Here is a 27435-nt window from a genome sequence, read left to right on the forward strand (position 1 = left end):
AGGGCACTTCATTTAAAAATAAAAAAGCAATGTTTGTTTTCCAAGTGAGCAGCCCATTCCAGTCCGAAAAATGTGTGGATACAGCAGGTGACTGAAATAGCAAGTGGGTGCAACGTTCTTGTGGTTGGTCCCCGGGTACAGTTTGCGACACCTGGCATTTCAGCTATGCTGCCATGAGAGGCCTCTATTATAAAGCACTCATGCAATGATGCTAACAAGCTCCATTTACCGGCTGGGCACAAAATGTTTTCCCATAAAGTTTAATATCTTTTTATTAGTGCACTGTGAGACCACCCAAGAGACAATATACTAATATAAAAGGTTTTTTTTTTAATAATCAACAGTGACTAGCAATAAAGATCTTGACTGCAGTGTAGCTGTGGTGGACCACAGCTACGGGCACAATGTGGCTATTAGTTCCCTAAACACACAGTGTGAAATGAAATGCACAGTGTCTCGAGATGTTTTAGTAATAACCAGGTAATTCAGGTAAGTGCTAAAAAAATTCCGATACCAATTTAATGACCTTTATATAGAGGTTGTTACACTTCCCTGAGGTAGTTAAACACCAGTATAAAATGTTAATGTGAATATGCTTCACTATAATGTTTAGAGGCAAAATAGCAATGATTTTAAAGACTTTAATTTCAAATTACAAAATATCATGGGTAATTAAAAAATAGTAAAAAGATATAGTTTTATTCTTGCAGTAATCTGTGGTTTCAACAAAGTGTGAACCAACACACAATTGATACATACATTAAAACATAAATACCATAATAAATTTCAATGCTTGGCAATGTTACTGCTCTATCAGTTATGATAAATTACAAACAATCTATATGTTGAGAAACAACAACTGTAAAATTAAACAGATGGTGAACAAAAAGGGTCGAAGGTCAGACAGGGCAAGACACTAAACCCCCAACAGACCACCTCCATCCCCAGCCGTGCAGTGCGGGTCCCCAAGCCCGGTAGAAAATGGGGAGGGTTGCATCAGGAAGGGCATCTGCTGTAAAAAATAAAAAAAATCTAAATAAAACATGCGGACAAATGATCCGCTGTGGTGACCCTGAACTCACAGGATAAGCCGAAAAAAACAAACAAACCAAAAAAAAATAATTAATAAGACAAAAGGCACTGTAAATATGTGCCCAAAAAAATATTTTAGAGCTCTCTCACAACCGAAAGGTGAATGGGGATTTTTTTTTTTCCAACTCATTTAAACAAGACTTAAGCCATATTCACATTTTAGTGGGTTTATCTGTGTAACTGTAGAATAATAAATTGAACACATTTGAAGACCAGACAGAAAGGAAACATTATTATGGAGACATATCTCTCATGTTTGTTACAAAAACGTTTTCTGGAAACATTTCTGAAATGTGGTGATTTGCTGCGAGCAACATCAGTATCCTACAGCTAAGGTGGCGCTAATACGCTGACGTAAGCATTGTCTAATATTCACCATGTGTACACTCAGTACAGCTCATCTTGACGGGACATAAATGTGTTTTGAAAGCATTGTGTAGCAGTTTTGGGGGAAACTTTACTCCAAACCAAAATTATCTTGGGGAAGCTGAAGTCAGGGGCAAGTCATTGTAGGACTCTGGAAACCACAAATGTCTGTACCAAACTTCAAGGGCAACATTTCTGGCATATTTCGGTGGGAATTAAAGTGGTGGAGAGACCGACATTTCCCAATAAATGTTAAAAATGTGTAATTGAAATCGTGAGCTTGCACTTTTTCAAGATCATGTGAGGCCATCTTCTGCCGAGTAAGCATATTTTCGTTGTCCAGTGTATGCACACAGTCTATGTACCATATAACTTACAGAAATGAGATTTAAGCCATGATGAAAAATAACTATCATTCATGTAGACAAAAAAAAAAAACATGTGCATGTACATTAAACACATAAATGTACTTTTTCATCTACCCTAGGTTTTCCAACGTCTATGTGGAGATCATACAAAAACATTTTTCTTACCGCATGCATTTAGCAACCATAAAGTATATACTGTAACACTGTATTCACCACTTTATTTGCAGGTTATTCTATCGATGAAACATGAGGCATTCACGTTCCTCAGGGCGGGGGGCAGTGCGCTGTGAAAAACCCTTTCAGTCACTGAGTTCTTCACACTGTCCATCTGACAAGCCTCAACTCAAAGTCAGCCTTAAATCTTTGCTTCAAACCTCCTCTGTGGTTTGATACTGTGTGATTGTGCCCATAAGCAGTTCACTCAGATTAAAATAAAAAAACAAAAAACTGAATATGCCCTGACGTGGATATGTCTGTTCACGTGCAAGGCTATACACCAAGCAGCATGCCCATGAAATCTGAGCCATTCTGTATTGTGATGGAAGCACCAGCGGCGTTATCCACAAATATGGAGGTGTACTGTCCAACCTGCAGAGGAAAACACAAACATCGATGACAGATAGACAACTCAACTACAAATGTTTCGTGGTTTCTGTGTCCTGGTGCGTGCTGCCTACCTGTAGCTCCAGCAGCCCATGCACACTGACAGTGAATATCTTGCTGTTGCTTTCTAATCCAACAATCATCTCCAGTGAACTGCAATCATTTAAAAAAAAAAAAAAAAGGAAAACAGCGGATAAATACAGCGACCTTGTTGAAGTAGATTGTGGGTAAAATACTGAAAGGAATTGGAGGCTAGTTTTCTTTCCAAGCGTTAGATGGGAAGGTGGTAGCACTGTTATAAGCTTAGGTCCATATATATATATATATATATATATTGGGTGAGAGTATCACAATTATCATAACTTTGGCTGTGTGCCACCAGAATGAGTTGGAAAAAATAAACATCAACAAATGCTTTACAGAAAGAACGTAACCTATAATTTGAACCTGACAATCCATAATTTAAGTCTTGATAGTTTCTTATCGAATCAATTCCGGTGGCAAAGCCAAAACTGTATGTTTGTCCAAATATATATAGACCAGTGTGTGAATATGAATATATAGTTAGCAGCCAGACAATTCAGCCTAAACTAAAGACTGGAAACCTGTAGCCTGGTAATCATCGCTGCATTACCAAATGGGCCTAGTGGGCACAGGTCCAAGAGGTCAGGGGGCCTCATGGTTGGAGACACTGTAAAAAGTGAGTGTTTATATTCCTTGTCCCAAACACAGAAATAAAACCACAAACGGTTGACACATGACCAGAAAGGCAGAAAATTACAGAGAACGATCAAAAAGAGGCACACAAAGGCCAAACATAGACCCAAGATGACCATAAAGATATTGAAAATGACCACAAAAAGTTCAAAAATTACCAACTAGATGTACAAAGTAAGAGGCATTTGAAGGCCTGTGCTCAGGTGTCCTATAATCTGCCAATGCTGAGAATATCAAGTATCACTTCTTAAATTCATAAATCTACACATTATATTACAATAGATTGATTCAGACAAAAGCCAAACTGCCAAAATACTGATTTGCAATTTTATGCAGCTGAAATAAACTCTTATTAAAAATGATGATTTTAATAATGCAAAGAGCAAAAACTTAAAACAGCTTGTCTTAAAACAGCTTTTCATAAGAGTCTATTCTTTTCAGTTTTACAGATATGAAAGAAAGCTAGTGGAACAAAAGTGATCCACACACGAACCCATGACAATGCAGAGATCCAAGCATTGATTGGACGGAGCCAGGCTCTGCCTCCTGCTTCTGGTCTTTATGCTAAGCTAAGTTAGCAGGCTGCTGACCAGCGAGGGATTTGGATCTTTTCATGTAACGCTCAGAAAGAAAGTGAATAACTCCATGTCCCAAATGTCTGTATGTCAAAATGTTTCTTTAACAACTCAGTGCCTCTGAGTCTGTATAAATGCTTGTGTTGCTGCAGACTTTAACCACATAGTGGGAGCACTGGCTCTTATTAAGTGGAAAATGCTACATTTTTATGGCAAATCAATCATGTTTATCTTCACTCCAACTGCCATCACAATGGAGCTCGTTACACATTTTCTGCATTTTCATGTGTGGGAGGGCGAGACTGGCTGGGGCTTAGGCTCGAAAATGCTAGCGCCAAGAACTCTTTTGGGTCAGGTAACCTATCATAATAATATTATTTATACGATCCCCTCACTGTAGCCTACCACACTAGAATGGAGGCCGAGGAGCTCTGCACAGTCTGGGGGAGACTTGAGGGAGCAATTTATTTCAGCATTTTCCCTGACTTTATGTAAATAGAAATTATGAAACACTGGGGAGAAAAACAGAAAAAAAACAAAACAACGTCTGGACTGCTCCCAAGTGGATGTCTGATTATTTTTGTCATGTAGCCCTGCTGTGTATCATGGGCTTCATTATCTGCCTCCCACATCCCAAACAAGGGCATTTCACTGCTGTGCTGCTGAATATTACAGGATGCCTGAAGTGTCAAAGGTGAGCCTATAAAGATTAGTTGGGCGACAGGGATGAGGGCTCTAAGTAAGAGGACATTTCCTTTAAAGACCTGCACTGTTTTTATGCAGGAAATACCAAAGACGTTCCACACAAACTGTACCGTACACCACCGTTAACAGCTTGTAAATTCTATTGAAAGTTAAGACACCAATAAAATATCACTATTACTTGGGAAATGTAAACACATTTTCAAAATAATGATGTTGAGAATTTGCAGTCAGATTAATCACTAAATCAATTTTATGAACTTCTATTGATGACAGGTGGGGGGTATGACTAAAGCAGCATGTGTCACTGCCATGACAAATGAAAACCACATGGTAACAATGGTGTTAACTGCAGGGCAGATGTAACTGGGATTGAGGGACTGACTCCTGCAGCATAGCTGACAATGATCCTGAACACCTACGTGTATCTGTGGCAGAGCGATTCAATGCAGATCAGTACTCGAACATTGTCCCTGGCCTTGAGCTGACTCTTGCTCCTCTTCACCTCGTTGTGGTCTGTAACAAAAGGCAAGATACTCACAATCACATGAAATAGCAGCTCACCCATCATTCACAAAAACATCCTGTATATTCCACTTAAATTGCAAGCTGTATTATTTGTGATGATTTTTAAATAAGGAAATTGCATAAGTGACAAATTTTGAAATGTGTGGTTGACATATTTTCATTTAACGTTGATTCAATCTGTAAGTACTTATTTGTGTAGCAGTTAGCGTTGACCCTCACTAGGGATGTGTAATCCACTGTTACTGTTTGTTATTTAATCCTACTGAGCTTTACCTCGCTGCATCAGAGCTGTTTCGATGTGCTGCTACTGTTGTGAGTTCCTACAACGCTTTTATTGTGAAGAAGGAACCGAACACATTTTATTTATTAGCAATATTAGTGCCGACAGGGACTGGTCATAAAAACGTGTAATCAGAAACTGTCACATTTAGCTTTTTTTTTTTTTTTTTGAGAGCGATTGGTCTTAAGCACTGCAGGAGGTAATGAAACAAGAAGATGTTAGATGTTACCAGCGAGGTAAACTTTTTCTTGGTTGCTCATATAAAATGCCAGATTATTGACTGACTTCTTTATTAAAACAGTGTGTGTTTGTTTGGCTGCACTGCAAACTGATAAACCAATTGCTCATTTATTACGACAAAGTAGCTGCTTAAGTATTGTTTACTGCCGCTGGAATAACTTGAAATCTTTGATCAAAATGGAATAAAATAGTTTTCATTTAAGCTCATTAGATGTCTTGGTGAAACTGAATGAGAATGAATTAATTTTTTTGTCCAGTGGAAACTCGTAGATACTAATTAATCTTATGCACTAGACTATAGCCATTCAGGGACTTTAAGGATTCTGTGTTATGCAACAAGGACGTTACTCTGATTTACCAATATGGACATTAGCTGAAAACTGGTATATCCCCATTACAGGAGCCGTGAATCTCCCAGTAGACTGGTCCATTCCCGACCCTCTGAGGAAGGCTCCTTTAGCAGGCGGCTAAAAACAAAGAGATTTTAAATTAACAACCTGAGCTGGTAATTATGAAGGTGTTCAGTGTCAAGCTTGTGGGCACTTTCTTTCAGTTACCAGTCTATTATGTCACCCCTGAAAAATGGAGAGAACCATTTGGACTTTAATAATTCCTTATTCATTGTTTTCTAAGAATGTAAGGGCAGTTCAGAGAATATAACAGTGCAGAAAGGTAGTTGGTAGCTTGTGACCTTTGCTGGCATGTTAACAATTAACACTGTAGTTTGCCAACTGGCCTATCAAGCCACACATTTTCCATGCATCCATGCATCCATGCATCGATTATCTTAATTGCTTATCCTGTAGAGGGTAGCGTGCATAGATACTGGATTAAACCGTGGTGCCCATTAGCTTCACCAAAAGTTCTCAGGAGTGATGAGAAAAATTCCTTATTCCTTCTGTTGTATGATCCTGGGGCCCAAAGAGCAGGCGCATTAGTGACCTCCTCCAGTCCTGGCTTTTGACTCAACACACACAGAAATCAAATACAATAATTCTAAACTTTTAAAAAGATATTGGGTCAAATGGATGAAATTCTGATCTTAAAGAGTCACTTTGTCTGGTTTGTGATGCTCAGACAAATGTATGCACCATTTAACATTCACCAATACATTTCACAGTTTGCTTTATGGTGTGATCGGAAATCAAGGCCCCTAAAAAAAAACCTGAATTCAATGCGTTACCTCCTTTCAATCAATATTGTTTCTCCCTCTCTACTGCCAGAAACGTTAAAACTGGGGCTATTCAGATCCAGTTTTTTTTTTTTACTCTCCTGAAGAGCTTCCTGTGATGGAGAGGAGCAGCGCTTTCATTTTGTTGCTACCATTCGTTTAGAAAAGGCCGATGCAGATTCTGTAGATCAGATAAGGGACACCTCTAGTCGAAACGTTATAATATAATTTTCCAAAGCCAACGTCTTCACCAATGTAGTGCTTTATAAGCATGTTAAATAGGTCCTCCTCCCCCCGGTCTTGTCAGCCCATCCCAAAAGGGCATAGTTCTACCACTACAGCATGCTGCTTGAAACAGTGTCTATTTCTGTCCTCTCCACATTTTATTCCAAGGCAGAGACAGAGTGCCTTTTGTATGCCGCCCAGAGGGTGATGTGTAGAATTGAAAAAGTTGATATTTTTGACCAAAGAGCCAGTCTGAGTCTCAGAGTGGCACCGCGTGCTTTTGCCAGTGCCAGTAACCAGTGAGCAGTTGATCCCCTCATAATTCCCGCACATGCAAACTATGCGATGATTAGCAAACACTCGCTCTTTCAAACACAGTTAAGACAGAGGAGCAAATGGGTCAGAAATAAACCATGTCACCATGCAGAGGAGGATTAGCCAAAACTTTACTTTTTAAGCTACAAGCACAGAGCAGAACCATTGCAGTTCATAAACATTTACTTTCTCTCAAACAAACATACGGTCTGAAAGTTCTGGAGCTCCACGAGAGTCTTCTTGTCCACCACCACAGGTCCCTTGAGCTTGCAGTGGAACGCCTGCTCTATTCGCCGGTAGGAGGTCATCCCCTCCAGGGTGAGGAGAGCTGTAGGTAACTGGCTGGGGTTGGTTTGCCTGTCCAGCGCTGCTGTTCTCCTTTCTGTAGCCTCTGACAGAAAGAAATTGAGTTCACATCATTTTTCATATTTTCGCTCATGTTAATGTGATAAAACACTAAATTATACAATAAGATTACAACAATCCAGTATGGATAAAATATTGCACATATAAAGCTGTGCACACCTGTAAATGTAAATTATCTCTGCAAAATAAATAAGGTTGTATTGTAAAGAGAACCTGACGTGTGTCAGGGCCGGAAAATTGTGTTTCTACCTTTAATCATTTCTTTGAACTCTTGGAGAAGAATTTCCTGGGTCACTTCAGCGCCAGGAGAGCCAGGTGGTCCCTGCGGGCCAGGAGGACCAGGAGGACCAGGTGGGCCCGGCTAGTGGGCCGGTAGTAGTAGTACAGATATACAAAACTTTGTCATGCAGCAGAACTTAATTTAAAGAAAACGCTGTCTCATTTATTAATTTGCCTACTGTAAATATGTAAAACATAAATAGAAGGGATATTTTTGACTTTGGCTTTACCAACGGTCGTTTGCGTTTGCGGCACTTTCCAGGGAAGTTGCCAACAGGTCTTTTCACAAAGTCCATCCACGATCCCAGTGGATCCACCCTCTGATTTTCAGAATTCTGCCACGAAAAAAAAACCCATCAGCATTATACTCATAATGAAATACAGAATATAAATAATACAGATGTTATAATTAGTTACAGCAAGTAAGTATCGTTTTGAGGTACTTGTGCTTTATTGGAGCATTTCCGCTTTGTTACTCCAGTACATTTATCTTACAGATAAGATAAGATGAAAGTTTATTGATCTCATAGTGGGGATGTAGCGCAGTTGGTAAAGGCAGTCATCCACGGACCACAGGGTCAGTGGTTCGATCTCTGGTCCCGGCTATATGACACTGAACCCCTAACAGCCCATTCCCCTCCCTAGCCGTGCAGTGCCGGTCCAAGCCCGGTAGAAATTGGGGAGGGTTGGGTCAGGAAGGGCATCCGGCATAAAAACTGTACCAAATCAACATGCGGACAATGACGGGATAAGCCGAAAGGACAAAAAAAAAAGGGGGGGGGGGCAAATTCACATGTTAAGCAGCTCAGAAATGGTTTAAATTGCAAAAAGCATTTCAAAAATTGAAAAAGTGCAATATACAATGTATATACAAATACATAAGAAAACAAAACAAAAGATAAAGATAATATATATTTCAAATATATATAATATAATATATCATGATATATTATTATAGATTTTATAGATAGTAACGAATTTCTTTTGGTTTTAGGTACTACTTTAGTACTTGCACATTTACTTTAGTATTGTGTCTGGTATCATGAAATACTGTATGAATCCCGTAAATATTTATAGTGTGTGTGTACTGTATGTACTCAGAAACATCAACTGAGGGGTTTGTGCACTTTACATAAACTTTTTTTTCAGTTTGCCATTAAGTTAAAGGCCCTACTTTCCTTTTATAGAATTTTTTGACAAAATAAACGTAATAAATTAAATGTCCACCTTTTGTACCTTCTTCTCTAAAGCCTCTAAAACAGTCCAAAAAATCTGCTATTTACTAGTTTATTCATGTTTTATTTTATAATGCATGTCTACAAAGCTCCACTGAGTCATTATTTCTTCCTTTAAACCACCATCGGAAAATTTCTCTCTAAAATACAATTAAATAGTGCCAGACACCAAACAGGGGAAACTCTTTCTGTCTGTCTGTCCTGCTGAGTTGATTTCAAGTCCTCAAAGAGAAATGCAGCCTCTCCATCTGTCATTCTTGTCCAAATGGCTCACTTCATGCTTTTTTTTTTTTTTTTAAATATCAGTTAATCCACTCATGTCAGTTCTTATATGCCCACTATTCTCAGACGAATATAAACAAACCTTTTCAAGTGATTTTTTTGTTTTTTTTCTTTTGCAGCATGAGAAACTTTCCATGACTAGTCCATTAAAACAAGGTCTGCTCATGTGACGTGGATTCTGTGGGCTGCAGACCACACTTACTGTAGTTAATAACAACATATCAAACTAGCCAACACTTTCTCCCTCACCCCAAGACATACAGCTATTTTCTTTCATTAACACAGCCTGTTTGAGTAATGCAAGGATGAAAAATGTAATAAACAAGATAACACGTGTATATATACAGTATGTATACGAGCACGAGATGATTTACGATTGTTTGTCTATTTCCTAACCTTGTGTTTGCTCTATCTTCTTATCTGAAATAACTCACTTTAATAAATTACTATATAGGAGACTGTTCAGAGGATAAGAAATCTAGAACTCTGGGAGGCGCGTTGTTATGCGTAGTACTACAATTGGCACGTCTTCATTTTGGTACAGTGTGAGGCTAAATGAATTCCAATTACAGTGAGCCTGAATCTTACTCTCCCCTAAATGTCAAGTCCCTTCAGTTAAGATAGAAGAGGAGATAAAGATGAGCCATGGAGGTGAGCTGTCTGAAATGGAATTTGTTTAGGTTTGGCAGCGGGACACGGATCACTTATCTGCAAAACTAACATGGCCCTTTCTTCACTTTTAAAGACTTGCCTCTTGTTCCACCGTAACAAAGTAAGTCCTTGTTTGTCTTTTTGGATGTGCTGGAATTAAAAAAAAAAGTGGGGTTTTTTTTTGTTGTTTTTTTTTTTTTTCAATCTGGGATTTGCAGCAGTCTCTCTCTCTCACACTCTCGCGCTGTCTCCCTCTCTGTGACTCTCTTCCCCTTTGACAGCAGACAAAATAAACAACTTAACAAACGCTGCGCCGGCTGCATGTTGGATCATTCTCTGTTTTTGTTGTGATTTCGAGGCTTGGAAAAAGATAAAAGCAAGACTGATCTGGTCAAGACAGGAATACTTGTATGATACTCCATACTGTTTTCATACGGCCGGGAGACTTTTGGATAAAACGCTTCTTCGTTTGCCATGTACATTTGTCATATTTGTTAATGAGTTGCATAATGCTTATTCATTAATATGTAATTAATCTACCATTTTTTTTTACTTCAAATAGTCATAAACAAATAATATAAAACAGGAGAGGTAATCCACCCTTTGCAGGGATAATCTGCGTGATTGCTACAAAATTCTATACATTTATGAAATTTCAGCTTCACATTTGGTCAGTTCTTTATGTCCTGTACAGCAGGTATCTACCACCCTTTTACTCTGACAGAGGGTAGCACCTGGGGTTGTCAAAGCGGATCTCTGGCCCCACCCCGTTGTTGATTTTTCAAACGAGATCAACGGCTCTTGGCTTGTCCCTTCAGGGGTCGCCGCAGCAGAACATGTTCTGCACGTTCAATTGACATGAGTTTTTATTTCAGATGCCCTTCCTGTTGGAACCCTCCCATTTTTGTCCAGGCTTTCGGACCAGCACCAAGACCGGTGGCTTGGGATTTAAACCCGTTGCCTTCTGCATCCCAACCCGACGCACTGCCGCTGGGCCACTTGTTGTTGATTTTTAAAATGATATATTGAATTATTAACATGCGGACAATGATCCCCTGAACTCACGGAATAATCTGAAAGGACAAAAAAGAAAAAATGTTGAATTAGCAATAGGTTTCTTATTTCCTCAAACTTTGTACATCCACAGTCCTATCTTTCCCTTTCCTCTATCATATATTGCAAACAGACTCCTACCACCTGCTGCAATGGAGAGTTTTTCTCCATTTCTCCATCTCCGATTTTCATATAACATACAGGCTTGTTGGCTGTTGGTTGCAGTTTTTGCTGTGTATTCAAGTGCAGCTTTTAAGCCCAGACAAAAGCGATGTTAGGGAATGCAACAGCCTGCCTTCGTCTCTACTAGTTCTTTGTTGTCAGCTTGGCGTGTCTATACCCTTAGAGGTGCAAGATGACAGATTTTGTTAGGTTTTAGACAAGGCCGAGCTAGCTGCTTCGTCTCTTTATGCAAAGCTAATTGACTGTTGGCTATGGCTTGGTATTTATCCCACAGGCATGAAAGTGGTATCAGTCTTCTCACAAGTAGAACATGCTGAAGTGTCCTTGTACAGTCATATCATGTTGATGACAGGGACCGTGTTGCATCTGTACCATATGCCTCTGGCAGAGGGGATATGTTTTGATGGGATTTATAGTAAAACTGTGAATCATCGACTCAGACAGTTCAGTATGCTCCCAGTAATCACCCATGTGAGCCAGTGCTGCCTATTCCAAAAAAAGTAATAACTTTACATTTGTTCTTGTATTCATGTCAAGGATCATTGTCTTAGATTTCCAGAGATACGAAACAGATCGAGTTGGCCCACACATGTGACTTATAATTACACATCTTAGCGCTACAAAATACTGAAAAAGACAGCATGTCACTGCCAGGAAATCAGCCATGCTCTGCGCTTGTTATCCTCTTTAACACACGATTGTAATTAAGCCATTAAAGTCTTGCCCTCAGGGATTTTCTGTGCTCAAGAAAGAAAGGCAGTGACCAAGGTAATTATTACCTTCATTTCTGAGCTAAAAAAAAAAAACGCCAGCAAACCATTGTATAAATAATTCAATTATCAGCTTATAAACACTCAACTTTTTCCATTAAACAGATTGAATGGCTCTGTTTTCTCTGTCAGAACATACAATACACATGTATGTGACAGCTGGGATGGCTCACACAACTTGCCAAGAAATAAATAAGAAAGTAGTAATTCATTGTAGCCAGGTGAACGTCTGTCTTGAGCAAGAGCTTCAAAACACTCCACACATGCAGACATGAAATCCATATTGCATGATGCCACAGAAAACCCGTCAGAAGCATTCAATCTCACTTGCTGCTATTGGCCTTGGCAATAAATAAACTGCGGATTCCATGCATAGTTCTGCATCAACACTTACATACATGTCGTGTACAAAGTGGGGAGGGAGCATATCCAAGAATCACTCTGAGGTTTGATGAAGAACACCAGGGTCCTGGCTTTGATCACCGCTGATGTGTGAGTGCCTCAATGTGCGTTTGTCTTTCAGCAGGTGTGGTGCACGCCTTTCTAGCACGAACTATGAGAATGTTTCAGGTACTCTGTCAAAAGGTAAGAAGCTCTAAATCTTCTCAACAGCCTTTTTATGCCCATTCACAGGGCTCTAAATCATTACAGCCTATAAGAATAGGAGACATTGTGTCCATGGTTTGGAAGAGGTTCTCAGATCTTTGCAAAAGTCGACCTCAATTAACTCGCATAGGTAAGTTGTACTGTAGTACTGATTTCTTTGCTGGAAACAGTAACAACCTGAAGTCACTGCTAGTTATCTGGAAACCTACAGGGCAAGAACAAGCCTTCAGGAAGTTGTCGCTCTCAGTTTTGTACAATTTAAACTAACAAGTTTCCCCAATGAGAGAGCAGTTTCCACCCATTTTCAGACTTTATGCGACTTTAACGCTTCACAAAATGTTTTATGCATTTTTCCCAAAGTAGTTAACTATTAACTATAACGACTAACAAACAAAACGTACTAACATTATTTTACATGATTAGATTGTTAACAGTGATGCATAAATGCACAAGCAGCAACTGTGCATCACTTCCTGCTCCTTGAAAAGCAGGAGATTCCTTTTATAAAGTTTGCTTGGTGGGTCCAGTAGATCATAGGGGCACAAGGCAAATACAAGCGGTTGGGAGATGATTAATGGGGTAGGAAAGAGGAAAAACACGTTTTTGTGATCTATCACAGACCTATCTTTTGGACTTTATACTGTTTTTGCAATATATTTGATTATTTTGTCTCATAAATTTAAAAAAGGGGCCTGGTGGCTCAGTGATGGAGCACTGGGGTTGCAGAAGGTGGCGGGTTCAAATCCCACACCACCAGGTATGGTGTTCAAAATGTGATACTTTTTGCAATTGGTCTAATCTTTAACAATGAATTGGATTTTGATAATAATCTTGAGAGTAAAATGTTCAGGTAAATCTTAACGTAGCTGCAGCAGTAAAAAAAAAAAAATGTAAATGTAAAATGTAAAAACAAACTATTCCTGCCTCTCAAACGTAGAGGAGCAACTAACATAAAATCGGCCTACGTACCTCAAATTGTGCTTAACCACAGTATTTGAGCACAGTGTTAATTTGGAGCTTTTGGATCCATCATTTGTAATCAGTGCGTTGATCATTTTACAGAAGCGTTTTTCATAGCCCCGGAAAACAACGACTTGGGTTTGAGTGAATAATCAATCCACACGCACTGCTTTAAGTGTGTTTGTCATGTAGTTTGGGAAAAAATTAGGTTGAATTTATTTGAAGCAATAAAGTGGGAAAATATTTCCCTGGGGCAGCATGCCACCAAAAACACAAACACAACTGTTAAAACATGTCTCTGGGGCTGCAACCAGATACTGAAACTCTACCCCACTGCAGGCAGCTCCTGAATTCTTCCATGTGCACAGCTGAACTTATTTTTCATTTATGTCTTATCTGTTTTTCTACCTGTACGTACACACAGGATAACATGAAACGTTTTCGCTGCTGATAAAACTGTTGCACAGGGGGGGTTTAAGGTTGGGCAGGATGATGGAGAGCTTTCTATAATCCCTTGTTTTTCCATTGCAGTACTGCTCCCTGTGCAGTCATCCATGCATGGGTGGACAGGCCTACAAACAGGTCGATCCCACCCCTGGAGGCAGGGATCCCCGGGCTGTGTGGGACGAGGGGATCCTTCTAACCTGCATGCATCTCAGCCGTCATGCTCCCACCCCCGTGTTCCCCACCACTGCACTACACAGAAACAGACTGACTTAAGGATTTATCGCCAAAGAGCTGAATACAGTTAGGCATGCAATGTTGACTTTGTTCCCTCCTCACTGTTATTACTCAATTGGCAAGCTCCGTGTGCAAAACATAATTACTCTATCACAGCATGGGGATGCTGCCATTAGTTCAACAAGTGTTGCAGGAACACTATTTAGAAGTGCAAATTAAATTTAGCAATTCTAATTAAGAATGTTGGTTGTAGTATGGCCTGTTTTAAAGATGCCGATGAGCTTCACAGTGTGTTTGTGTTTTTCTTAAAACCAAATCACCCGACTCTTGCTGTCCTCTATATGTAAAAGGCAATATAAGTTTAAAAAAGAGAAGAAAAAAAAACTTGATTGCTCTGTGACATCTGCTTTGTGTACAAATTATAGCTTTAAAATTGGAGTGAGTGCTCATTTTCCCTGTGGTAGGTAAAATGAGCTGTTGAAAAGCACATCTCAGGTACAGGTTTGCCCCATGGTCTGACTTAGGGCATAGCATTTCAGGTAGGAAGTCATTATATCCTCCTCCTTTTATATGATTCATTTGTGGTATTGAATTATATTACATTAGTACACACTGTAGTTAATTTTTCTTTCCTCATTTTTTTATTATGCAACTCATTTACTAAGACAGGTACTGTAGCCTAATAAAGTCGATTACTAAATTGTTGTGAATCAAGTACGAACCCTATTTCTGGAAATGTTGGGAAAATGAATCTGAACTTGAATTTTATGCCAACGATACACATGAAAAAAAGTTGGGACAGGGGCAATACAAAATTGTGTAATCCCAAAAAAAAAGGAACCACATATAGTGGAACATCTTACAACTAAAGAGGCACCGGGTCAGTATTACGATTGGATATGAAAAGAACATCCCAGAGAAGTAAGAATGGGAAGAGTTTGAAGATAATTTCTCGGTGAAACATTAATAGAATTTGGGCATTTGTCATCTGCAGTTCATAATATCATCTGAAATCTTCGTTGTATGTACAGTACGTTAGGGACAAAGCCAAAAACCAACAATTAATGGTTGTGACCTTTCATGGGCCCTGAGGCAGCACTGCATTGAAAACAGCCATGATTAAAAACCTCCCATGCAGAGAAACAGCCATATATAAACAAGATCCCTGTCTTGCTGTCTTCTCTGAGCCTGAGCTGAGGTGAAGTGCAAATCTGTCCTGAGGCCTGACAAGTCAAAATGTGAAAGTGTGTTTTGAAATCGTGGATGCCGTGTCCGTGGATGCAAAAGAGCAGAGGAACCATCTGACTTATTATTAGTGCACAGTTAAAAAAACAGCATCTGTGATACCGTGGGGGGCATTCGTTCACACAACATAGGCAACTTGCACATCTGTCAGGGCTCCATTAATATTGAATGACACAGGCTTTGGATCAACATGTCCTGTCGTCCAGACTGAATCTTTTTCAGGGAAGACTTCAGCAACACAACGTCAAACCACATTTTGCATGTGTCAGAACAGCATCGCAGCTGAAAAGAATCTCTGTCCTAAACGGGCCCATTCTTTTCCATTTTCCATTTTCATGTTTTGCATTTCGATAATTAATGCTCTATATCTTATTTGTTTATTTTGCACCAAAACTGTACAAAACTGCAAAAATTATTTTTGTACATTCTGACTAAAGAATCGTTAATCTATGAGCTGCTTTAAATATGTTAGCACACAGATTGTGGTTAATAAGCTGACTTTTAATGCTACGTTATGCTAACTGGACACATATGACATATGTTGATCTTCTTTCCGTCTTCTCCATTGTCAATAAGAAAATAGCATGTCCATCTTCTCTACCACACTAACATTGCTTTTACTTGAAGCCTCAGTTGACCAGTTTGTTGGAAAGTGTATGAACAATTCTTAAATCATGGTTTGAGGAATATGACCAGCACATGATAAGAATCAGGCAAGATTAAGGGATTTCTATAAATCTGGCATCAATCTGAAGCTATTACAATTGAGTCAAAATCCAAATAAAACACTCCCTCTGTGTCTGTGGGGTGAAATCACATACGCTGTGCGGTTTATTTTACTTGTGAATTTCACATGTAATGACGTAGGATTGTTTATTATTTGTGTTGCTCTTTGAAATGACTTCGTTTCGTCATCTGACATGCTGAAAGCAGAGTTCATTATCTAATGCAGACAACAGGTAGTTCACACCATTAGGAGTGTTTTGAGAGGTGTGTGCTCTCCCAATGGTCCTCTGTCCATGTGTCGGTTGATCCAAAAGGTCCCACGCCAATTAATCATCACCAGGGATGCAAGAGAGGAACCAAAAAAACCCTCACCTCGGGCCAAACCCGAGCATTAATCAACGCGCCAGGCGTGATGTTTGACTCGACTCCCTCAATTACAGCCATCACGGACCCCTCACTGCTCTCAACAGTGACAGATTCCCCTCATCTTCAGAGTGGAGGGCAGCAAGGTTCACAAACATGAGGCTCTGACCTATGACTGTAAAACTGCACAATGTGACAGTTCACAGAGATCCCAGTTGTGTGAAATACACTGCAGTTATCATCTCATTTCAAAATATTTCACCAGGAATGCAGTGTATGACTGCACCCTGCCAAAGGCCCACACAGGGGATTGGTCAGATAGAACGCCATCATAGGAACTATTTCCACTGTTTCCACTGGGCACAAGGGGAAAAAATGTAGATGTGGAGTGTAAATGTTTGGCTTGTTGGAGAACACAAATTTCTTGCCAAGACGGCTCCAATAGACATGTTGTTTTCTCTGGAACCTAACAGATGTGTAATAGGATAAACTCACAAACTACCCAAGAAAAGCAAGTTTACCACTACTCCAAATGTGTGGCGCTTTTTTTTTCCTTCCCTGAACACAAACCTGGATAGAGTGGCATCAACAAAAGGGACCTTGAGCAAAGCCATTTTCACACATGTCAAGCATAAAGCTTGGGTTCTTGTCTGAGGTGACAATGTTTGGCAAAGACACTATCTGGCATAACACTGCGTCTTAAGAGTAATTATGTCATTACCCAGTGATTGTGGGAGATGAGATGAAAAGAATGCTAGAGAGGAAGGCGCGGGGGGGCTAATCCTCATCGAGGTGTTCTCTTTCAGGACCCTTTCTATGGGGCTTTGTCAGGGGGGCTTACACGGCATGCTGCCCCAGTTTTCAGGGCTGCACCGCCCCTATCGGATGTCCCAGACACAGCGGAGTCATACTAGGCCCGTGAATGACAGAATCAATGAGCTGGGAACAACATCGCCATAGGTCTTTAAATATCTGCCCACCTAACTTTCCCAGGAGTTACATCACACAGCGGCGGGCCCATAAGAGACCTCGGGGGGGGGGGGACGGACAGTGTTTGTGAAGACGTTCAACTCCCCAGAGGAGTGAAATCCCAGTGCAGGGTGCAATCTTCTACAGGCTTTGAGAGTTGACACAAGGTCATCCTTCATGGCCGCTGCTTTTACAGGGCAAACCAAGTCAAATAAACACCACCAGGCCACAACCACCTACAATGTGTTCTAAAAGATACAAAGGAGACCTCACTGCTTGGTTTCAAGGGGAGGGGGGGGGGGGGGGGGGGGGGGTTGCAGTGGAGGTTACCGTTAGGAATTTGCTGTTTTTAGGAGTTGAAGTGGCGGCTGCTATATAGGGCAGTGAGAGTTATATGAGAATGCCAACATAATGGGTGGGCTCAAAGCAAAACAAATAGGGCTGTTGGAAACCCTCACAAATATGCAACACTAGCAACAAACCTATAAATAGCAGAGTCAAGGGCCAGCAAACAATATCATTTTAGTTTTCCTAAAGGAAATCATTTTTAGTAAAAGAAAAAAAAAAAAAAATCAATGTTCTTCAATTACACATTACTCTTTTCACTTGTTGATATAAGCCAATAGAAAATGTTTCATCTTCATCGCCACTCGGTTTAACTTTACTTTCTGCCACGGTGATAAAATCCTTAAACCTTAACTGTACCGTAAAATTGGCGGCAGACCACGCAGCACGCACTTATTGGTGCATTGATCAGCCTTCAAATGCCCACGTTCCTGGCATAACTCCAGCAATCATCGCTTTCGAGTTTCACACATTTTGGCCTGAGTCCCAACTGTCAGAGGGTTTTGATCTAGTATAGGACAGACGTGTCCTGTCATGGCTGTTAGCTTGCCACGCTTTACCTGTCCTGCTGAAATCTGCATGCATCTTACAGAGCTGCAGGTTGACTCCATACTTTATTTGGCCATTTGTATGTGCAATTTTTTTAAAACAAAGGAGCCGTTGACTCTATTATAAATACAACCTTGCATATATTAAAAAGAGTCATTTGAACATAAAAATGTTTACGGTGAATATTTTGTCACTACCTTGACGCTTCCACCGAGCTCTTCACTGTTGGAGAGAGTAGCGTTGTATGTCTCTGTGTTTTGGGGGGTCGCCTCTTTTGGCCTCTTTCTTTCCTTCTTGGCATCTACCCCGTCCAGGAGGACACACTGAGTCCAAACTACTGCAGCCAGCAGAGCCAGAGGCCCAGCCCCACACCACATCTTCGCCCTCTTTCGATCCGCACCAGAATCCTTGCAGAAGCCACCCGCACCTTCAGTGGAGCCACAGGCTGAGGATACCCACAAAACTCCCCACAAACAAAAAAGTCCCAACAGGGAGAAGGAGACTAGCTTCAGGGACTCCCTGTCCACGAGACTGTCAGGCTGACTGCTGCTCCCCTCTCGATGAGCTCTCAGCCGGCAAAACGTAGAAGGGGCACTGGTAACTGTAGCCAGAAAGCCAGGAGACTTACTCAACTATGAAATGTGTCAAGCAGAATGGTCCAAGGGAATGACAGATCTGCACAGATCTGACAGCAAATAAACCCATTAGTGAGATTTTTCACGCTTTTTGCTCTGTTGGGGGGTGAGGTGTGTGTGGAGTGTGGGGGTGTACAGGGGCCAAAAGAAGAGGCAGAGAGGAGGGGCATCAAGGTCTGAGGGTGGGTGGGCTACGGGGTTAGAGATGGATGACAATATTCTCTCTTCTCCCCCCCCCCGACTCTCTCCTGCTGTTTCTCACACTGAGCACTGGATCCAGTCTCCAGCAAAGTTGTGCGGTAGCTGGAAAAGCTGCAAGACCCCCAGAAGTTGGGCTTTCATTGCAATTTAGCAAATCAATCCGTTTGGCCGCACACGGCGCAACCACAGAGACACAAGAGGAGATGGATGGGGTCCGGTTTCGATCTTGGAGCAGTCGTCTTCTCCTCTCCTTAAAGCATAGGTTTGTCCCACACAAAACAAAGCAAAACAAAATACTGGACAGGTAGCGGTGTAGTCTTCTACCTTCTGGCTGATAGGACTCAGGTGCTCCCTTACTGATCGTCCCAACAAGTCAAGTCCAAAGACATGTGTGCTTCTCGCCTGCTGTTTTGCACTCCCAGTCCCTCTGGTCTCACTTGCCGCTGTGCTCTCTGACTGAGCATACAGGAGAGCTCACAGTGGAGTTTTATCATCACCCTTTCTAACCCCCCCCCCGGTTCTCTTTCTTTCTCTCCCACTCCCTCTCTCTCCCTCCTTTCCCTCTCTCTCTTGGCAATCTCACAAGCTTATTCAGCTCTGTTTTATCTCATAGATGAAATGCTCAAGCTGAAGAGGTTCTTTGGCAGACAAGTGTGTGTGTGTGTGTGTGTGTGTGTGTGTGTGTGTGTGTCCACAAGTATAGCGTAAAAAGAATGTGTATGCAGTGTGCATACTGTAAAACCATGTATCTGTCTGAGAGTGTCATTTGGCTTAGTCGGCTCAATTATTGCCAACTCTACCAAAGCTCAGACACAGCTCAAACACAGAGCTTTCAATTAGAAACTAATTCAGGAACCTTTTGTGACCTTACGTCTTTATATTGTATAACCTGTTACCAGAAAATCCTGACTGTCCTCTATGCCACATATATGTTTTATTATCTATTAATGTTAAAAAAAAGTTTTTAAATAGTATACAAAGCACGTTTCAGTAAAAAAAAAAAAGAAATTAACATGAACAAATTGTTTATCTGGATACTGCTACAAAAGGCTAATTTGTCTAAAAGGAATTAGTAAGACGAGGATAAATAACCTGTTAGCTCATCATATTTTAGGCTGTTATTTGGTCTAAGCTGGTATCATTACATTTTCATACAGTGTCACCCAGAGGCAGCTGCCTGAAGTGCTGACAGCCAAGCGGTACTTCCAGGAGGGTCAAGCTCGACACAGCAAAGCAGAACTGAACCGGAAACTGGTTTATAAAGCAAATAAAATAACCAACAATAAACGTGCGTGTGTGACTAAAACAAAATCTACTGACGTTTACGTGTTAGGCAAACGATGAGACTGTTGCATTTAAGTCTGCGTTTACTGTACGTGCACCCTTGAACCACTTTGTCCCCCGTATAAGAAGCCTATGTTTAACCATTTGTTTCAAGAATCTACTTCTATTTTCTTAAGTCATTTCCTTAAATACGTCAACCATCTCTCAATTTATGTCGATTACAATTTATCCATTAATTTACACATATCTATTTTAGCTATTTATCTAATAAATATTTAAATGGACTGGTTGAATTTGCTACCTTTTTTTTAGAATATACAAATTTACCTTTATATGTATTAAATATTTCATAATTTCCATCCTATGCCTATATCTGTGTAGCCAATAATTCAATCTTACCAAGCTAAACCTTGTCATGAATTATCATTGCTTATCTAATATGCTATTTATCACTTCTTTTCCGCTACTTATTAGTTATCTGACTTTGTAGGTTGATTCAAATTATCGTTATAAATTGAATTATAGGGCCACTAATAATCTTTCGATGCCTTCCTTGGCAGCTGAAGAAATTTTAATAAAGATGTTCCATCCATGGATGAATTGAGCAGTAAAAAAAAAAAACATGCTTGGAATTTGCTTCACATCACGGATTCTTGACTGGACACGTTAATCAACGACTCCTTTACTTTGAAAGTGACCGGATGTCACGTCTTGGACCCTGGCTACGATGACGCAACTTTTCAGACCAAGGTTACTGGCTAGTAGGTCGCCGGTTCAACTGGGAGCTTGAGTGAATTACGGTAACGTAACTTGATCACTGGGCACGGAGTTTTGTGGCCGTCCCGAATTTTCTAGCGTTTCAGACTGAGTCGTCCCAGCTGTCAGAGTAGGCGTGTTGTGGACGAGCCACGTGTACAGGAACTGGAGTGTCGCAGCTCGCCAGGCTGACTGGATCCACCGCACGTCTGTTTTAATAGGAAGTTGTGCGTGTGTCTGTTTGCTAATATTAAGCAGCTGATCCTTGGCTCTGCGGCTAAGCTAGCCACCCGTTCTCCCCCGTTTTCAACTTCCCTATGTGGACGTGGTATCGTGTTTGACAGGTTGGTTGTTCCTGGCGAGTTTTTATTGCTTTACTTTTATTTAAGACGCGTCAACGTCACTTATTTAGCCGCAAAGCGTTAGCAACCGCTAGCAGCACTAGCCTGCTTCTACCAGCCACTTAGCTTAACTACGTTCCGAAGAATTCTTATAAGAAGGTGACGAAGCTTGGGTTAAATTAACAAGTCGCGACGGTAAAATGTCACGTTACGTAAGTGCTAAAGAATGTTCTCGATACATGTTAGGTTATGATCATATTTCATCTTACCAGCTGCTTCAAGGTGTTTTCCTGAATTGCCCAATGAACCATCCGGAGCACATAGACAATCACTGCTTATGACGAGGCTTTATGTGTTTTACAGCCAAGTTAAGTCTCGGGCTTTGACTTACTGTATTTACGTAACACCGTTGTTTTAAATTCCTTACTTTCTTAAAGGTATTTGTCGCTTGCAAATTAGAGAAATTCCCGTTATGACATCAATAATAAGCTTTGTAAAGCTGACAGGAACCTGGTTTCTTGTTGGCCTGATCACAATTTCACTTGGTGGTCTGCATTTTATTTTAAGAGTTAGCTCAATGTTTTCATTCACCTTTCCACAGGTAATCATGGCTCTGTTGAAGAAGTTGTGGTGCGGAAACCTCCTGGCTGTGTCTCTGCTTTGTTATCTCCTGCTCCACCCCATGGATGTGCACGCACGGCCCGCCAACATGTCAGCCTCCAAAGACAAGTCTCCAGTCAGCAAAGATGATAATGAGATTCTTCCCCAAGACCACCTGAATGGGGTAAAGATGGAGATGGATGGCCACCTCAACAAGGACTTCCATCAGGAAGTTTTCCTCGGGAAGGAAATGGAGGAGTTTGATGAGGACTCTGAGCCAAGGAGAAACCGGAAGAAGCTTATTGATATTTTCACCAAGTAAGACTTTGCATTCTTTGAATCTCAGTCAGCAGTAAAAGGATTTGTGAGCTAGATGCTTAAGCACAGCTGCTGCTGATTTGCGTTGTCAGAATTTACCAACATAAAGCCCAAGCGCAGTTGTGGGATTTAAAAAAAAATAGCCTGACTTCTATGATTGGTATATTTTTCTAATGAGAAGCTGAGATTGAGTTGTGGTGAAAGGGCTTTTTGTGAAACACAACAGATATACACACAAATATTCTGACTATTTATCCCTTATTTTTAGGGCACCAACTAATAAATATATGTAAATATTAAGCTGACAGTTTTCACCTTGATTAATTAGTAAAATTATTTTTGATTTAACTCTCTTTTTTATTGTTTGAGTGTTAAATAAGTTGTTTGCATGTTCAAACTCAGGTTTTGACACAAGTCAGACAGATGGCGCATCGTGTGGACCATGACAGCCAATGCTATAATGTGTAGCAAACCTTTTATTTGCTGTAGGGTTCAGTAAAGGAGCGAAATTAGAAAACGTTTTTTCTCAAATGTCTGTTTCACAGAGTTGATTTCAATAAGGACAGGAGTGTGAGTGCCAAGGAGATGCAGCGGTGGATCATGGAGAAGACAGAAGAGCACTTTCAGGAGGCCATGAAGGAAAACAAGAACAGTTTTCGTGCTGTTGACCCAGATGGCGATGGTAAGAAATAGCAAGCGTGCAGAAAGATAACATCAAACCGCAGTGTCTTACTGAGTCATGTCAGGCTTGTGGCCTGTGTTGGCAATGTTGCAACTCTGGGTTTGGAAGTAAAAGTTTTCTTTTTCGTGAAAACACAAACCCTGAATTTATGCTTTATTTTACAGGTCACGTGACATGGGATGAATACAGAGTCAAATTTCTGGCGAGTAAAGGTTTCGATGAAAAAGAAATGGCTGAGAAAATAAAGAATAATGAAGATCTGAAGCTGGATGAAGAAAGTGAGTGTAGAACTTTTTATGCAGTGGATATAAAAAGTCTTACCCTTGTTACAAAACCAGCTCTATGATTTAAAGACCAAGATAAATCACTTAAAATCTGTTCCACCTTTAACGTGACTTATACTGTAATCTGGGGAAAAACTACATTGACGTAGTTGCATAAATATGCACAGCCCTCAATATTTTGTGAAAGCACATTTTGATTCTATGACATCGTTGAGTCTTTTGGGCGTCTATCAACATGGCACATCTTGCCATCTGAATCTTTGCCCACTCTTCCTGGCACAAGCTTTCCAAATCTGCATCTCCTGTGCTCAGCCCTCTTCAGGTATGGACCTGAATCTATTTTTAGATTGTGGCTGGACCATTCCAAAACTTTTATCGTCATCTGGTAAAGCCTTTCTTCGGTTGAAACTGTTCATAATTCCCTTCACCTTGACTGAAGCCCCAGTTCCAGCTGAAGAGAAACAGCCCCCAAAGCATAACACAGCCACCGCCATTCTTCCCTGTGGGTAACTGTGTTCTTCAGCGGTGCACAGTGTTGTTTTTGTGGCAAACGTACTTTTAGGAATTCTAGCCAAAATCTTGCTTTTGTCCGACTTGCTGTAAGTTTTTGCTAAATGGAGCCAGGCTGGGAGGTTTTTGTTTGCAAGAAAAGGCTTGAACAGCTGAACCTTATGTGGTTTAATCAGAGTCACTTAGACCGAAGGCAGATGTGCACTGACTCCTCCCTGTTTAACATCCTTTTGAATGTAATTGGTTAATTCAGAATACAGCCACATCCTTAATTATAAGAGAGGGTGTAAACTTATTTTATGTTTTTTTTTTTTTTTTTTGGTAATGAGTTGACTAACTAATAGGTCACATTAAAGATGCAAAGAATATCCAAAATATATCCAGTTAGAGTTACAGTTTACATCCAGTGAAAACGTGTCGTTATAAGAACAGCTGAATTACATTTTCGTATGTTCATTGTTGCAGCTCAGGAGGTTTTGGAAAGTCTTAAGGACCGTTGGTTCCAGGCTGACAACCCCCCAGCTGACCAGCTGCTGAATGAGCAGGAGTTCCTGTCTTTCCTCCATCCTGAACACAGCCGAGGGATGCTCAAATACATGGTCAAGGAGATCGTGCGAGACTTGGGTACGTTCCACTTGCCGAATGTGTGGATCAAATGCTTTGCTGTGTTGAACCTGTTTGGGAACTGTAAGCATTTTTTTATTTGAATGCGTTTGCATGACCTTGCAGAAAATGGGAAAATGATGCAACTTTACATGATAGTTGCACATTGCTTCTTTCACAGTGCAGAGCTCCAGCTACAGCCTGTCTCAGTCAGGCTCCGTAGCAGCTAGTTATAGCTGGATAACAGCATAACTCTGCTAGTTGTCTATATATAGCACTTTTATCCAAGGTCCCTTACAATGTTGGTCTTCATTCAACCATTCACACACACTGAGGCACCAATGGCAGTTGCTCCCATGCAAGGTGCTCGCCTGACCCAAAAGGAGCAATCGTAATGATGCAGAAAATAATATTAATTAGGTTAAAATGTTTAATTAGATGTTTGATTAGTTTTGGCAGCTAACACATCATTGGCTGTGCTGAAGTCCATCAGTTAGGGAGAACATCAACTTCTACAACGTCTACATTTCTCTACAGAATCTCTACAAAGGGAGATGTTGAGCTGAAAAATGCTGAACCCAGCAATTGACTGACTTGCTCCCGAACAGTGAGCGTACAGAGCTGATGAAAGCAGTAAATTCCAACAAAAAAAAAAATAAAACATTTCGGTTTACAACCAAATACTCATGCTGAACGATGCTGAAACACTTCGTAGAGCTGAGGGAACTTGAAATAATGATCTGTACCCTTTTATGTTCCGTATAATTATTTCATGGTTCACCAGTGCCCCTGTGTTTTTCAATATGCAGTGTATTGATGCTGTTATGAACAAATATTTAATAGATACAGACTATGAATAAATGTCTGTTTTGCTTTTAATCGCAGACCAGGATGGTGATAAGAAGCTGACCCTGGCAGAATTCATCTCTTTACCCGTGGGTACTGTGGAGAACCAGCAGGCGCAGGACATTGATGATGATTGGGTTCGAGAGAGGAGGAAAGAGTTTGAGGAAGTCATTGATTCAAATCATGATGGTATTGTTACTATGGATGAACTAGAGGTACGTAATGGAAAAAGGAACATTTTCCAGTCAGCATTTCTGGAAGAGCGTCCGTTGTAATATTTTACCTTGGGTAACTTGTAAAACACCACAGTGATTTTAACTTTCACAAAAAGCCTGTGTTTGTTTTCATGCCCCTTGGCCCGTTTCAAATGCAAGATTGAATTGAAACTTGATCAACACTGACAGTTGTTTTTCTATTTCTTCCCGTGTGGCCTGCAGGAGTACATGGACCCGATGAACGAGCACAATGCACTAAACGAAGCCAGACAAATGATTGCCGTCGCAGACGAGAATCAGAACCATAATTTGGAGCTGGATGAGATTCTCAAGTACAGTGAATACTTCACAGGCAGCAAGCTCATGGATTACGCCAGAAATGTTCACGAAGAGTTCTAAAGATAAACCTTAACCTTCCCGTCTTTGTCCGCTCAGCAAGTTGGGCAGACGATGGTGGGGTTTCCAACCGAATTATTGGATGTTTTCCTGTGCAATTCTGTGTTTAAAGCCGTAATGGCCTCTTTCACAGCTGACTCCAGTTAATACACGGCTCCTTTAACCCTGGACTGTCTGCCAGCCCTCACAGTCAGCGTGGTCTGCCCCTTGTGTGCCATTGGACTATGTGACTCTGAATGCTAAGGCACTGCATCTGCTCCACTTTAATTTGTGTTATATTGTGAAATGTGTGTATATGAGGAATTTTACCCCCCCCCCCCCCCCCCCCCCCCCCACAAATAGATTAACTGGTGCAGTAGTGAAAGAGACTGCAAAGTTGGCGAGCTATTTGTACTGCAGAATTTTAATTTTAGCTGGTGTGTCTGTAAACAGTGTAAATATTCATTGTTGCTACTAATTCCTTTGTCAGAGAGAGGCTGAAAAAATATAATATTTCAATATAATGCTGCTGAAAGGAACAACTCCTTTACAAATACATAATTATAAACATAAAGCAGTGCTGCACAGACTGTTTGCTAACACTTCATTCTGTCAGTTCAGAAGGTGATTTGGTCATCAGTGATGTACAATTCCAAATATGATCCGTCCTTCTACAGTACTTACAAACAGAATATTGACTTATAAATAGTAGACGTCTAACATGTCTCAAAACATTCCTAGTAATCACACAGACTTGTACCCTTGGACAAAAATTGAGAAAAATGGATATTTGAGAAGAAGCCTTTTTTCACACAAGACTTTTTGACTGATTAAAGGAGAAGGTGTTACTAGTAACTTCATTAGTGGCGTCTGAATGGAGGTCAGCCATTATTGACGTGTGTGTGTGTGTGTGTGTGTGTGTGAGAGAGAAGTCTCCTGTGGTAAAGGGCTTTTGCTGTGCTCTCCATTACAAGCAGTTCAAAACATGTTGGAATGTAAACAAAGATGTAACTAGATTTTAATTCTCGGTCTCTTTGTCTTTAGTGATGCAAAATTCCGCGAACCAATTCCACGTGTGCTATGTTTCGAATGCGCGAACAGACAATGGAATTCCATTCTTTGAGTTTTGAGAGTTTTAGTAACCTGCAGAGTGTGTGGCCTTTGCTGCAGTGTCCTCTGTCCTGTAAGATAGGATTTATGATAAGAGAATGTGACATAGCTTTATAAAATGTATTGCAATCATGAAACAATAAATATTTCCTATCAATTACAGAGAACACAGATTTTTTTTTTGTTAACATTGTCTCAGTAATTCATTTTACATGCATAAGTCTGAAACA

The 27435-nt window shown here is 40.6% G+C and overlaps 2 protein-coding genes across 5 annotated transcripts; one reads left to right on the top strand and one right to left on the bottom strand.

Moving 5' to 3' along the window:
• Positions 1 to 630: 630 nt before the first annotated feature.
• On the bottom strand, positions 631 to 22208 carry c1qtnf12 (C1q and TNF related 12). 3 transcript variants are annotated; one of them, XR_010916370.1, is made up of 9 exons: positions 18643 to 19768; positions 8058 to 8162; positions 7798 to 7909; positions 7389 to 7573; positions 5830 to 5938; positions 4846 to 4939; positions 2504 to 2582; positions 2040 to 2414; positions 631 to 1012 (listed from the first exon to the last, which is right to left on the bottom strand). XR_010916370.1 is itself a non-coding variant. In XM_067527203.1 (8 exons), the coding sequence occupies exons 1-8, from the start codon at positions 21971 to 21973 to the stop codon at positions 2316 to 2318; spliced, it is 825 nt and encodes a 274-aa protein (XP_067383304.1). In that variant the 5' UTR covers positions 21974 to 22208; the 3' UTR covers positions 631 to 2315. The 3 variants fall into 3 exon arrangements, 2 of the variants coding, with proteins under 2 accessions (XP_067383304.1, XP_067383303.1); XM_067527203.1 differs by lacking the exon at positions 18643 to 19768 and adding an exon at positions 21932 to 22208 and having other exon boundaries at positions 631 to 2414; XM_067527202.1 differs by having other exon boundaries at positions 631 to 2414.
• On the top strand, positions 21263 to 27372 carry sdf4 (stromal cell derived factor 4). Of its 2 annotated transcripts, none has more exons than XM_067527201.1 (7): positions 21263 to 21365; positions 22264 to 22580; positions 23126 to 23262; positions 23427 to 23540; positions 24522 to 24680; positions 25545 to 25720; positions 25943 to 27372. In XM_067527201.1, the coding sequence occupies exons 2-7, from the start codon at positions 22270 to 22272 to the stop codon at positions 26117 to 26119; spliced, it is 1074 nt and encodes a 357-aa protein (XP_067383302.1). In that variant the 5' UTR covers positions 21263 to 21365; positions 22264 to 22269; the 3' UTR covers positions 26120 to 27372. The 2 variants fall into 2 exon arrangements, with proteins under 2 accessions (XP_067383302.1, XP_067383301.1); XM_067527200.1 differs by lacking the exon at positions 21263 to 21365 and adding an exon at positions 21380 to 21665.
• The last annotated feature ends 63 nt before the right edge of the window (positions 27373 to 27435 follow it).

The sequence above is a fragment of the Channa argus genome, chromosome 13 (genome assembly GCF_033026475.1).
Source record: "Channa argus isolate prfri chromosome 13, Channa argus male v1.0, whole genome shotgun sequence".
NCBI classification, from domain to species: Eukaryota; Metazoa; Chordata; class Actinopteri; order Anabantiformes; family Channidae; genus Channa; species Channa argus.

Coding starts and splice junctions, on each gene's coding strand:
- c1qtnf12 (XM_067527202.1), bottom strand. CDS start 18,822: ATGTGGTGTGGGGCTGGGCCTCTGGCTCTGCTGGCTGCAGTAGTTTGG. Junction 8,163..18,642: donor AGCTCGGTGGAAGCGTCAAG/GTAGTGACAAAA, acceptor TTTTCGTGGCAG/AATTCTGAAAATCAGAGGGT. Junction 7,574..7,797: donor GTTCAAAGAAATGATTAAAG/GTAGAAACACAA, acceptor TCTTTCTGTCAG/AGGCTACAGAAAGGAGAACA.
- sdf4 (XM_067527201.1), top strand. CDS start 22,270: ATGGCTCTGTTGAAGAAGTTGTGGTGCGGAAACCTCCTGGCTGTGTCT. Junction 23,541..24,521: donor TCTGAAGCTGGATGAAGAAA/GTGAGTGTAGAA, acceptor TCATTGTTGCAG/CTCAGGAGGTTTTGGAAAGT. Junction 25,721..25,942: donor TTACTATGGATGAACTAGAG/GTACGTAATGGA, acceptor TGTGGCCTGCAG/GAGTACATGGACCCGATGAA.